Below are 13,917 nucleotides of genomic sequence, written 5' to 3'. Positions count from 1 at the left end.
TTTCCTACTTTCTAGAAAACTGAAGGACCTTTTCAACAAATGCATGTAGATGTTTCTTAAAGATACATGAATCTGTTGCACGCACCAACATTTGTCAAAAAGAAAAAAGGGAAGAAACGTATTTCCCCCTAATGGAGCAGGAGTTGTCCTACTTGCCTGTTAGTTGCAGTGAATTCTTGTCAATATTGAATTGCACTGTGCTGGTATTTCTCATGTTTTCTGAGAATATCTTCTGAACTGATACATTTTTGCTCGTTAAACTATCAAAATTTAAAGTCACCACAAATCCTGGTATAACGCTTCCGGGGCTGAGGAAAAAAACAAGAACGTGATTAGTAAATACACATCAAGTACACTTAGGCTTTATGCACATGGGCAAATTTGCCTGTGTAGCGTAAAGGGGCTGCTTATTTTTGTGCCTGGGATGTCCTGAAGTTGCATATGGAAAAATGCGCTCATGTGCATGCAGCCTTACATGTACACTCCAATCTAACATGAACATTAACAAAGAAAAAAAAGCAGCGCTAATAAATTTGTGTGATATATATGAAAAATGCCAAGTGCTTAGAACACTCTAAAGTGCAAAGTTCAATAAATAAACTGCAAAAATGTAGCAATATTCCAGTGAAAAAAACATAATAAAGTGCTGGAACTGCCCTACTGTGCTTATGCTAAAAATATATAAACATTATAAGTTGTGCAAATCAAATCACAAGTCCATAATGTTCAATAAAATTAGATTAATCAATAGGTCTTCATTCAATATAAAAAAAAAATGGTGACTATGTGGACTATATTTTTTTTTAATGAACACTTATTGATTTATCCAATTTTATTGAATTTTATTGACTTATGATTTAATTTGCACAACATATGTCCAAATACATGTTTTATTCCCTTTGGAGGAACAACCACAATAATCAAGCTTCAGGCACTGTCATTCCTGTGAGGATAAGCCCAGTCTACCGCCTTGTGGGTAGCCCTATCGACAACCTCCCATGCAAATTAGTTTGATTGAAAAAAATCAAAGGAGTCAGGTGGAAAATTGTTGGCTGAACATTGCCTGTCTATAGCACAGATGAAGGAATTTTTTGGTTCAGTCCACAGGCTATGTGTTTATGGCCAGATGTACACTAGAGGAGAGAGGTGTTTGGACATTATTCGTGGGTTTGATAAGATTTAATTGACCTTTGAAATAATCAGCCACATACCTTAGACTAACAACTTGCACCTTCTTGTACTCACTTCTTAGCTCTGAATAATTAAATATTGAATGAATCTGCAATAAATACAAAAGCATTAAACACAAGTAGCACACCACAATGGTATTATACAAAGCAAAATTGATATAATATAACTTTAGTTAATTCTTTTCAATACTTTATTTTAAGCATGTTTACAGTCTTAATTACCTCCTTATATTTTTAAATGTATAAGCTATCATGGGAAAATGAAAAGGTAACTGCATAATCAGGAATTCGGGATATAAAGTCACAAAACAGACACATGGTTTATTACAGTCCCAGACTTTGATTAGTGTGATATCTACAATATATTAGGATTTCACTGTGCTGATCACATAGTTTAAAGCAAAAGGAATGCAAATAGATTATACAATGCCGGGGGACCTCTAGATCACTTTGCCAGTTATACATGACTGCAGATATAGTGATTGCCATTAAATAGTAAAAACCTGTCAGCATTAATTTACTGCCTAATTAGTTCTTACTGATCCTTGGCACTAATTTATGCAGAGCTGCAGAGCCTGGTAACGTGTCCAAGCAATTGACTGTACTGGTTGTTTTGGTTCTTTTAAGATGCAGAGAGGCATGAATTATGTGGCTCCTATACTAGTGGGAAATGATGGGAGCAAACATCCCATGATTGTGGTACCTTCAGGCAGTGGCAATTTGCCATGCCTTCCATTCTGTTTGCATATGAACAGCTGGACAGGAAGCCATGTCAGCTTGATATTGCAGGGTAGTTAGTATCAGGCATCACCCACACCACCAACATAGGGTTTTCTAGTGTGTGCCCTGGGTTGCTCTTCTTTTTTCCTGACGTGGTTGGGATGTGTCTCATTAAGTAACTAATCTTTAAAGTCCATGGATGATTTTAGCCTATGAGCTTCCAAAGCTAAGGGGAAGGGGTGCTCGTTATCTGACTCTCAGTATGTAAGAAAGGGTTACAGCTGGGAGAGTTTTTAATTTAGTTTCACTCATAGGCAGTGGGTGGGGTTAGCAAAATAAAGAGTGAAGGAGAAGGCAAGATGAAAGAGAGGGCAGGCCTACACTGAGGAGTGCACAAGGTAGGCCTATGGTCTGGGAGGAACCACGACTTTGGGATATATTGTTATATGGCAACCCCCCTCTCTGTCACTATCCTGGGATGGGACAAGTTACAAAATGCAAGCTGTTCCTCCATAACTGTGTTTATACTGTACTAGTTGAACAAAATTATGCTCTGAAACTTGTACCATGCTCTTGCTCTTTATGAAGAAACTCTACAAAGTGAAAGAGTTAAAGAAATCCATTTTCCTTTGTGTGTAGCAAGGTCCCAGGCCTCCTCTAGTCTAATGAGAACCTTTAGAACCAAAAACTGCTGACAGCCTTCTGTACAGAGTGGGTTGTGAGGCATAGTGGGTGTAATACAAGTTAGATTCATGGGCACCAGACACTTCTTGAATGCAAAGAGATTTTATTTCTTTTTAACAGAACTTTGGGAGAGAGGGTTAGGGCCAGCACACCCTCAAGCAGTTGCAATGTTAATTGGGAGACTCTGAGATTTCCTCAGGAGGACAGCCTTGCAGGGAAAGGCATCCAGCAAGACGCCACATCTGCATGTGTAGGAATGATGTCTCCTATGGCAACAGTCTTTAACGGTTTCTAACACAAGGTGTAACAGTTACATCACTTCCACTACAATTCCACTACACTTCCACTTTCAGACGATCCCTGAAAACTCATCTCTTCAGAGAAGCCTATCTGGCCCCCACCTAACAACTGTATATTTATCTTCTCAATCAGCACATCACCCATAGTTATTACCTTTTGTATCTGTTGACCTTCCCTCTTAGATTGTAAGCTCTAAGGAGCAGGGCCCTCTGATTCCTACTGTATCAAATTGTATTGTATTTGTACTGTTTACCCTCAAGTTGTAAAGCGCTACTGTTGGCGCTATATAAATACTGTATAATAATAATAATAATAATAATAATACAATCATTCTTGCAGTTCTTCAACCCACTGAGCTCCCAGTCTCTCTTTCTAGACTAGATGATTCACTGCCACTGAATCCCTTGAGCTCTTCCAACAATCTTCACTGTAGTATCTTCCTCAAGCGTCACCCCCCGCTTCTCTGCTGGGTCCCTAGCTTGGCACTCCATATACTTATCAAGTTTCACCCCACTGGCCTACTCAGTCCCTGGCTTGACACGCAAGGCTGCTCCACAAGTGTCACCTCCACTGGCTGGGTCCCTGGCTTGACACTTGCTGAAGTTTCCTGATTCTTCACCATCCCCGGTTGGTGAGAATTCTGCTCCGGTACTTGCTTCAGCTACTCACTGTGGTCCCTGGTAATAAGGTGGAGGTCCCTTAGTGGCGACAGCTTCCCCTCTACCTCCGACCACGACAGGTTCTCCGGCTGGCAGAACCGTCACTTCTGGTTGGACTGCAAGCCGCAGTCCCAACCCTGCACTGCTCTCTTGCTTCTGGATAGGCCCTCAGATAGCCTAGCAGCCAGATGTGCCTGGGATAGACCCAAACTACCGGTAGCAAACTAGCAGCCCGGGCAGTACAACACACGTCCACCCAGACAGCCGTCCAGGTGGCACAGAACACTGATCACCTGACTTCACCTAAATATATAGGCTCTCCCAGCAGGGCAAGGGATTTAAGAAAACCCCTGCCCATTGGCTGAGATACCCCATAGACTCCTAATCTGCAAACAATATATTAAAGGTTGAGGAGCTAGTGATGTTCAGTAAAACTTATAAAATGAATTGGAAATATAAATATACTTAGTATAGCAAGCTAGAAAGTCCATATGTGATGAATCCCAACACCAAAATGTGATGCTCAAAAAAATAAACTTCTAGTGCTTCACCACGAGTGCTCAATAGATGGGCACTCACCAGTAAATTATGACCCCTTTTTACAGGAAGGTCAAACAGCGCTTCTGGAATACCAGTTGATTCCACTGACAACTCAGTTCCACTCTACTGGTCCCTAGATATGAAATTAGGATGGGAAAAATGACTCCACAAGAGACATAGAGGAAGGTCTCATAGTGTAGTAATTTTAATAAGGTAAAAAATGACAACAACAAATGGCAATTACACTCACATGTTACAGTGCCAATCCAGGCACCAGGTGTAATCAGCATGTGCAAGTTGGCTAGTCCATGATGGATGGCGTGTAGTCCGCGTCTCTCCTAAGGGCAAAGCCTGAATGGGATGTAGGATCAAGACCTGGAATGGCAGATCCTCTACTCCAACATATGTTTTGCTGTGTTAGCGTCTTCAGGAAGCTCACAATCTGACCTTGCATTGCCCTTGTCTTATCTAATGCCACCAAGTGCCCGAGAGAGAAGAGAGAAGTGCAGCAATTACAGACTTAACAAATCAATTGATCCCTAACAATGGGCCAAGGTAGCTATACCTGGCAAGTAAATTTAGGAGCAACCCTGCCTAAACACCAGGGTGTTACATCTGTAGTACTGAATGTAAGTATATGCAGACAGCGTTGATGCAATTGCTTGAAGGCTGCAGGCTTTTTGGCATAGCAGGAATGCCCCACAATGAATCACCAACACTCAGAATCAGGGAATCCTGTGAGCAGCTGGTTTGGAGATATGAGTGGTGGTGGTGATCAATTACACAGGTGAGTTGGAAGGGGTGACTGGGTAGGTTCCCCAGAATACTGGTTAAAACACCTGGGCACCTGTGTTGCATTGGCCCCAGTTGTAGTTGTGAGCGAATGGTAATTGCACCACCATAGTAAAGAGATATCTGTAGAAAGTGTGTAGTGCTGCTAGCCACGCTTAATGGCTGCAAAGAGAACTGATAAGGAACTGTACTGGAAACCAATGGGATGTGCCGGTACTTAGGCACATTGTCCTTGCAAAGTTGCTGAACAGGAAACTAACTTCACAACCCATACACTCCCTCCCTACATATACAGTAGGTGTTTGAATATTTAGCTAACATTGTAATATGTATTCTGATATGTATGTCTTGTGACCTCTAGAAATTTGCACAGGATACATTGACAGATAACCTGTGGTTTAGTAAGTGTTTAACAGTGTCCATGGACAATTGTTTCAGTGGTGCTTCAACACTCCCTATGTCCCAGAAAAAATGTTCTCCTATTTTTCCCATATATGAAAGGAAAGTTTCACATTTCACTAAAGCTATTAAAAACTACTTACAAATCCTTCAATTTGAACAGCCATTGATTGAAATTCAAGGCTACTACTTCTCTTATAATCTTCTGTATAGTTTAAATTTAAAACCCTAAAAGAACCGTTATAATACACAAGGCTGGATCCTGATTTGCTGCTTGTACCTATAAAAAAAAAGCAAAGTTTGCCTATTAATATTTTATGCCATATGCCTTTAAAACCATCATTAACATAAGTTTGTCAGTTTCCTCATTTTATTACCTTGGTATGTTGTGCTTGACATCACCGATAAACCATTTTTGCTGTCCCTTTGGAGTTTTATGCATTTTAAGTATAATATTTCACCATTTTAAGTATAATGTATTTGAACTTCCTTAAACAGGCCCTCCCTGGCTTACACTTCACTTGCAACACAGGGTGCAAGGATGCAATGTTTTAGATACAGGCTGGCAGAAAGATCCTTCCCCATACCAGTTAGTTTTCAGGAGTTACAAGACCAACCCTAAGCGGACCTCCCTCCACAGGTACCTTTTCCTATGCTGAACATAGCTTTCCCCTCACCAGCATTTGTCTCACCAAGTGTCTGTCCCTAGCTCAACTTCCCACACTGCAGAGTGCACAAAAACAACCCAGCAGAGGCTACGTATAGCCTCTCTGGGTAAAGATGGCTGCCCAAATAGCGGAAGAGCTCTGTGTACAGTCAGACACAGGCTCCCCAAAGATGGCAATCAGAAGCCCAGTGCAGAGGGCAGTTCTCTGCAAGGTTTCCCTAGCATCAGAGGTAAGCAGTGGTCATGTGACCAGTTTGTTTGACAGCTAAAGTGAGTGGTCACTTTCAATGCTGACACCCGCTCAAGCAGCAATAGTGCTCAGCAAGACGGCAGTGACTGCTAGCACATACATGTCCTTAATTTATTTCCCTGCTTATAAACATTTTTAAAAGAAAAGTCAACGCCATGAACTTACCCTGAATAACAGTAATTACAATAGCTGAAACCACAGCTGCAATAATTATCAAAAGAACTATGATTATGGAAACTGCTATTATGATGCTGCGATGCTTAGATTGCGATGCTTTCATTGGAAGACTAGATTCAGGGGCTCTATATGAAAACAATGTTAAAAACACTAAATTAGTTAATATGTTATAGAAAGGTAAAACACAACTAGCAAAATAATATTTTATGGAGATTAGTAGTTTATACTGATATAAATACAACTGTTGTTTTATTATTCTTCTTTGAGCAAAGGTGTTACTAAAAAAAAGATGCAGAAAAGAAGTAGTGAAATCCCAACCAAACCTTCCATTTAAATCAACTAAATGTATTTCAGGTGCAAAACAAAAGTTGGGAAAAGTGCTAAGTTGGGTTTTCACTTGCACAGTGCGTTAAAGTGTGCTACATTGTGCATTATTGTGTGTTGCATTAAAGCAACCCATTCATTTTAATCCCAACATGACCAAAACCATACTTAACCTTTCTTCGAAATGCAACACGCAATGGGGTTGATTTACTAAAGGCAAATCCACTTTGCACTCCAAGTGCACTTCTAAGTGCAGTCACTGTAGATCTGAGGAGAACATCTGAAATGAGTGGAAGCTCTGCTGATTTCTATCGTCCAATCATGTACAAGCAAAAATGCTATTTTTTATTTTCCTTGCATGTCCCCCTCAGATCTACAGCGACTGCACTTCCAAGTGCACTTGTAGTGCAAAGTGGATTTGCCTTTAGTAAATAAACCCCAATGCACCATAGTGCATTCCTGCGTCATGTAGAAGGCTGCAGGTGCATTGGGATGCTATTTAAATTAATTGTACCTCAACAAACTCATTTTTGTATAGTGCATCATTACTGCAATGCAATATTGTGATTCCCCTCAGAATCTCTTCTTTTTTTTTTTTTTTTTCAGAAAGCAGACTCAACCTGGGTATTGTTCCCTGTCAGTTTATTGTAGAGAAGGACTTTTGTATCGAATCATGAGTTTGCTGATTACAGCAAAAAAGTTGGAATCTGTTGGAAGTGGGGAAAAAAATTATTTGATCCCCTGCAGATTTTGTAAGTTTGCCCACTTACAAAGAAATGAAGGGTCTATAATTGTGATAAGTGTATTTTAAATGATAGAGACAGAATATCAACCAAAACTCCAGAAAAAAACACATAATAAAAAATGTTATACATTGAGTTGCAGTTCAGGGAGTAAAATAAGTAATTGATCCCCTACCAACCAACAATAATTCTGGCTCCCACAGACTGTTTACAGTATGTGCTCATGTGGTACGCAGATTAGTCCTGTCAATTTAAGAAGGTGCTCCTAATGACAAGTCATTATGTGTATAAAAGACACCTGTCCACAGAATCTCTTTCTTCCATTCAAACCTCACCGTCATGGGTAAGACCAAAGAACTGTCAAGGAACATCAGGGACAAGATTGAAGACCTGCACAAGGCTGTAATGGGCTACAAGACCATCAGCAAGAAGCTTGGTGAGAAGGAGACAACTGTTGGAGAGATTATTCGCAAATGGAAGAAATACAAAACAACCATGAATGTTCACTGAGCTTACTAAATAAGGTGACGTTGTTTTTACTTTAGTTACCCAATCATGGGCAAGAACCTAACTGTTTTTAATTACCGTTTGTATATATTTAAAGTGAGTGTTGCTTTACCTTATTAAAAATAACATTGTTTTTTCTAAGATATAATACATTTCGAAAAGTGAACATTCATGTTACTAATTAAATAGTGTCTAGTCCTTTAGAAAATCAGCCTCAGTGTATTCTTGATATGACCTTAGTTCTTTGTTTTTGCTGAATATTTCCTGAAATAGAAAATATATACTTAAAGTAAAAGTCCAGTAAAATACTATCTATACTTAAACCTGCTATAGCTAAGTATAGTTAGGATTTGACTGGACTTCCACTTTAAAGAGTATGTAAACCCTAACAAAAATAGGGTAAACCTTAACGATTAACTTCTCTTTACGTTCCTTTTAATATGTTAAATATACTTTGAAAGAGTCATTTTGTAACTGATATATATATACCTGTTGATCCTGCAAGAGTTTGTTCCAGCTGATAACTTCCTGTGGTGCATTACTGTCAGATACGTTGTTCCCATTTATCCCTTAGGGCCACTGAACTCCTTTCCCTCTATGTTAATAAGGCGTTTGTAGCCCTATCCTAAAGTGACAATGCTGCTTCTCCATAAATACAGCAGAGTGAGAGAGTATAGGCATACCCCACTTTTAAGTACACAATGGGGTTTATTTACTAACGCTAGAAAATGCAAAATCAGGCTCACCTCTGCATAGAAACCAATGAGCTTCCAGGTTTATTACCAAATCTTAATTGAACAAGCTGGGGTTAGAAGCTCATTGGTTTCTATGCAGAAGTGAGCCTGATTTTGCACTTTCTAGCTTTAGTAAATAAACCCCATTGTGTACTTAAAAGTGGGGTATGCCTGTATTGTCTCACTAGGACAGGATGTGTGTACTGGCAGGTTTACCAGGTGCAAATGAAGAGAAAAAAGGACTGGTAAGCTACAGTATATTACATTTTCATTCTTTGGTTTAAATACCCTTGAACCAGTGGCCGCCCCCCTATCCATGGGTCTGGCCCCCTAATCTACATGCGGAGTGCTGGACGCATGGATTCCAATGGGAGATTTTTTTTTAAGCACGTGATTAGAGCCAGAGGCTCTAATAGACTTCAAAAAAGGGTGGGCTCAGGGCGCAGAGAATCCCCCCCCCCCTTGAGCCCACCCAGTTGTGTGACAATAGTGAATGAATATTCACTATTGTCACACTGATTCTCCTCCCGGCCAATCAGGAAGTGGGTCATGAGACCTGTTTCCAGATTGGCCAAAAGGAGAGGTGATCCTATTGGCCGCTCAGGAGGAGGAGGGAGGAGATGCAGGAGAAGCCACCGTGCCGTAAAGCTGAGGAAGGAGGAGACGCTGCCTGCCGCCCAGAGGGCCTAGATGGAGTAAGTGGGGGGACCAACCGACTGACCGGGGGGGTGCGGGAGACTACACTGACCACCAGGGGGGTGGCGGCAGGTGGGCAGATCGCCCCCCCCAAGAAATATACCACCAGCCGCCCTGCCTTGAACTTTTCTTTTTTGCTCTTATGGTTTGTTCTAAACCTTCACTACTCTATCTACATTTTTTTTTTATACATTTGGGGTTTAGATACACTTTAAATATTTACAGCTTTATGCTCACCTGCTAGTGGACAGCATTATTCTTCTTTTATACACTTAATATATTTTTCTTTTTTTATATTTTCAAATTCTTGTATGTAATTTAGCATACATTTGAACATTATCTAAAAAGGATGAAAATATATTATTACTTTAGTCGAGCACTAAACTAAAAAAAAAATATTTAAACAAAATAACAGCTCCTAACATTGGAAAAAAGTACAATATCAAGTTAATTATTAAACTCCATTTTTTTTCTATTACTTACAAACACCAAGAAAAAAAAAGTCTCAAGCTGGGTTCATACTATTGTGAAAAGGATGCTGGTTTCCCCGCAACCAATTCGCATAGCAGGAGATTGTGACCGGCTCTCTACGGTTCACACATCTCCGCAGCGGCTCCGGTGCAAAGTGCACAGGAGTCCTATGTGTCTTTTGGTCCAATTCAGGTCCGAATTCAGCCAAAAATTCGGGCTGAAATCAGGACCTGAAACGTTAAATGGAGACGCACTGGACTCCTGCTGTGAGCTGCTACAGTCTCTAGTGTGAACCCAACCTAAAAAGTGAATATAGTTGCTTAATTTGATTATTAATGGCCTGTCATTCTGAATGGGATGGGAGCATCACACCGAGTTAATAATTACAATGAAACAGAAAGACAAAGCAATAAAATGCATTCTATGTACCCAGTGTTTTAAGGGGTGTTGTAAGGCCAGAAAGTAAATTATTTACAGCTGTTCCATGAGAATGAACATTGTTTCATAGGAACAAGAGTTATATCTATACACTTGAGGCCAGATGCAACCAAGTGATGACTACTTTTAAAGCCCAAGTGTATTTTTTTTTTTGTAAAAACAAATAGCCCACCATCTGTATACATAAAAGATGTTTCTGCAATACTGACTTTTTCTTTGGCGCAGTCCTCCACATACGCTACTTTTCTCTGGGTTTATGGGTCATTCAGCCTACTTCCAGGAGTACAGGGCATCATGGACACCCCATGGCACCCTGCACTCATAGCGTAAGGATGCAGAGAACATCAATGACATTGTTACATCATCAATACTCTCTGCATCATCGAGGCAAGCTTATTGCAATGCTGAAGAAGGAAGAGGACCGTACATGTCACATGACTGGTCAGAAGACTTCTAAATAAATAGGTTTATGAAACAAAAAAATAATAAAAAATGTATGCAAGGGGGAAACTCAGAAGGAAGGGGAGGGGGAGAAGGAGGGGGGGGGGGGGTTCGATCTTGCGCAGCATACATGGAGTAGGTCATGATACCGCCAACCATTTAGCCTTTTAAGTGATACTTAAATATATTTTACATATTGCTCCTTAATGGACATATAAATGTAATGGCTTAGATTAGCAAATTGATGATTCTAAATTTCGACTAAATGATGCTTTGGTACTTGAAATGTATTTAATCAATACTGTACTGATAGAGTCCCTATGGGGCATTTGAGTTATATATAAGCTGCCTCCATTAACCGAAGGACTACTATAGGAACCCCTGGATGTGAAGATTGTGTTTAATTCTAAAAATTGAAGCCACGCTTGAGAATTTGGGGTCCAAAATGAGATTTTAACCAGCTGCTTAAGATCAATGAGTTTATTTTTACAGGAAACTATGCAATGGGGTTGATTTACTAAAGAAGTAGAGACTCTTCACCTAGCAAAGTGAATTTTCATTTTGTAAAGTGAATGTTAGAGAAAGAAAATAAAAATAATTATTTTTTATCTAATTTCCTTCACACATAATTGTTTAATGTACTGTATATAGAATATAGGATATTGATCATATTTATATTTATATTTCTGCTTGAAGCATATTTCCCTGCCTCTTGACTTTATTGTGATAGGTGGGGTTTTCAATTCTATACAAAGATCTAGCCAGGTGCTATCTGTAATGACAAACACCTTCCAATATTGCAGGAGGTGTACTTGCTGAAGTACATATATAGTACTGTATAGTATAGTATATGAAGTACTTGAAATATAGTAATTAATCCAGCTATTTACACTCAGATCAACAAACCTTCTTATACGTGGGTACCTCCAAGACTATGGCCAGCACTTCCTGGCTGAGCCAACTCTTGGTAAGCTAAATGGCTTTTGCTGGCCAGTTGCTATTATTTGAAGACCAAAAAGCTCCCCGTTCCTCCTCTAAAGGCATAGACATAAAAGTCTTCCCAATGCAAACTTTTTTTTTTTTTTTTGCAGACCTTTCATTTGTAGATAACTTTAGTTATCTACAGGAATGTAGATCATTTCAATCAAAGGCAAGCACTGGTACAATACCAAGTCAACTGAATATTATCAGCCACCACCTGTATGTTCGTAGGAGCTAAACCATGTATCTGAACACCATAACACTTGAAGATTTTCTTGGGCAAAATTTATTTTAAATAATTCTTTTTCACTATGATCCAGGACTATAAAAATATATAACAAAATGCTATGTAAAATTTTCTGTTCTTTAACATGACTTCTATTCACAAGCCCAGTACTAGAGTCTTTTCAACTACCTAAAAGATTAATAAACCATTTGTTAGAGGCTTTCACATACAAAAATTATTGCAAAACATAAATAAAACATTGTAAACATGTGTAAAACATTTAACCTAGGCCATTAAAAGAATGAAACTATCAATTTCCTATTTTCCATTTAGACAAAAATCTGATTAAACATGTCATATGCATTTTGTATGTGGAAGACTAAGCCTACATAAACCTAAGTACATGACTGCATTGGCTGATGAACAAATCATTTTTGAGAAAGGGAAGTTTATATATACTGTATATATGTATGTATATATATATATATATATATATATACAGATAGAAAATAGATATGCACAAACGTCTATAAATCATGAGGATATTTCAAACCTTCAATCCTTTAAGTAAAATGGCTAGAAGCAATGTCACTGGTTGGGCTAGGCTTACCTTTGAGAATGTCCCTTGTCAGACTTGCCTAGTAGGTGGTTTGGTCTCTGAATGATTTCAACAAAGATCTGAGAACAATCCTGGGTGCTCAGAGTTTGACAGGGTCTAAGCAAGCAAGTGATGTCAGAAAAACTAGTTCAACAAGCCCAAATCAACAAGTGAGATTCCAATTGCAGGTAACAGACTATAAAGGAATTTACACTTGGATCTAATACACAGTAATTCTTTGGAGTCAAAATATGAAAGTACTTCCTTAGTTGCTTCATTTAGTATAAGAATGAACAAAATGACATTAGGAATTACATCAAAAGCATTAATCTCTGTACACATTTACTCATAAAGGGACACAGCAAGCTTATGGTTTAATTTTTAAATATTAACTATGATTATCTTTATTAAACGTAATGAGGCGTTGCGAGATTGGTAATATTACTTGTCTACTGTTGATATATGTGTCTTAACTAAGCAAATCCTAGTTTATATCTAATATACAGTCTTAATATACAGTATATCTCAAAGATAATGTATCGCACTCTGGACATTTGTCTTTGTATAATCCTAGTTTTCTGGAGTTATTATGTTGTTACAATAACATTTAAATTGTATTATTCCAGTATCTTGCTTTATACTGTTTATTTAATCTGTTGACCTAAAAATCCAGTAAAGACTGAGGTGTCCTTTTATGAAACTGAGATCAGCTGCGATCCCGAGTCTCGCCACTGATCTCAGGTCATTACCAGTGTATGAAACTGAGGTAATCAGCGGAGAACATGTACTCCACTGATTATCGCAGCACAGCGAAAATCTGTAACTGACTGTCACAGAAACAGCCAGTGTATGAAGGTGCGATCTCGGCACCTCACTGGCGATCTGTGACAGAATTCTCATTTATATATATAATATATTATATATATTATATTTATGGTTGGAGCCCTATGTCCGATATGGACATAGATAACATTTATAATTAAGATAAGACTTACCATCGGAAATAGACCTGGAAGTGTGGACTTACCATATGAAATGGACCTGAAAGTGTGCCTTGGTCTAATGGCCGGTATGCCAAAATAAGGGGGCATACCCTGGTTTAAGAAATGATTATTCTGTAAAGAGAAATGAATAGTTGAGAAATGCTGTGAAATGGGGATGGGAGGGTGGGTATCGCGCACAGGAAACCGACAAGCACCACAGGTGAGCGGGCTGCTTAAATACCCCCGGGCTCCTCCCATAAATTCAGGCCACCATACTGGCCTTCCTACTTATGGTTGGAGCCCTATGTCCGATATGGACATACATAACATTTATAATTAAGATAAGACTTACCATCGGAAATAGACCTGGAAGTGTGGACTTACCATATGAAATGGA

At 39.0% G+C, this 13,917-nt stretch overlaps 1 protein-coding gene across 5 annotated transcripts in view; it reads right to left on the bottom strand.

The window, feature by feature from the left end:
• The window catches only part of LOC141109236 (chymotrypsin-like elastase family member 2A), a 43,957-nt gene extending 31,288 nt beyond the window's left edge, over positions 1-12,669 (bottom strand). For 4 of the 5 annotated variants that reach the window (XM_073601014.1, XM_073601016.1, XM_073601017.1 and 1 more), the window contains exons 1-6: positions 12,550-12,669; positions 9,620-9,722; positions 6,367-6,503; positions 5,428-5,564; positions 1,212-1,279; positions 157-308 (exon numbers count right to left, since the gene is read on the bottom strand). In XM_073601014.1, coding sequence (XP_073457115.1) covers positions 157-308; positions 1,212-1,279; positions 5,428-5,564; positions 6,367-6,503; positions 9,620-9,636 — 511 coding nt within the window. In that variant the 5' untranslated portion in view covers positions 9,637-9,722; positions 12,550-12,669. The remainder of the gene's footprint in view (positions 1-156; positions 309-1,211; positions 1,280-5,427; positions 5,565-6,366; positions 6,504-9,619; positions 9,723-12,549) is intronic. The other variant, XM_073601015.1, reaches the window with a different exon arrangement.
• Between the last annotated feature and the right edge of the window lie 1,248 nt (positions 12,670-13,917).

This window comes from Aquarana catesbeiana, linkage group LG01 (genome assembly GCF_042186555.1).
Source record: "Aquarana catesbeiana isolate 2022-GZ linkage group LG01, ASM4218655v1, whole genome shotgun sequence".
NCBI classification, from domain to species: Eukaryota; Metazoa; Chordata; class Amphibia; order Anura; family Ranidae; genus Aquarana; species Aquarana catesbeiana.
The sequence above is the reverse complement of the archived record's forward strand: the minus strand, read 5'-3'. Positions and strand labels throughout refer to the sequence as shown.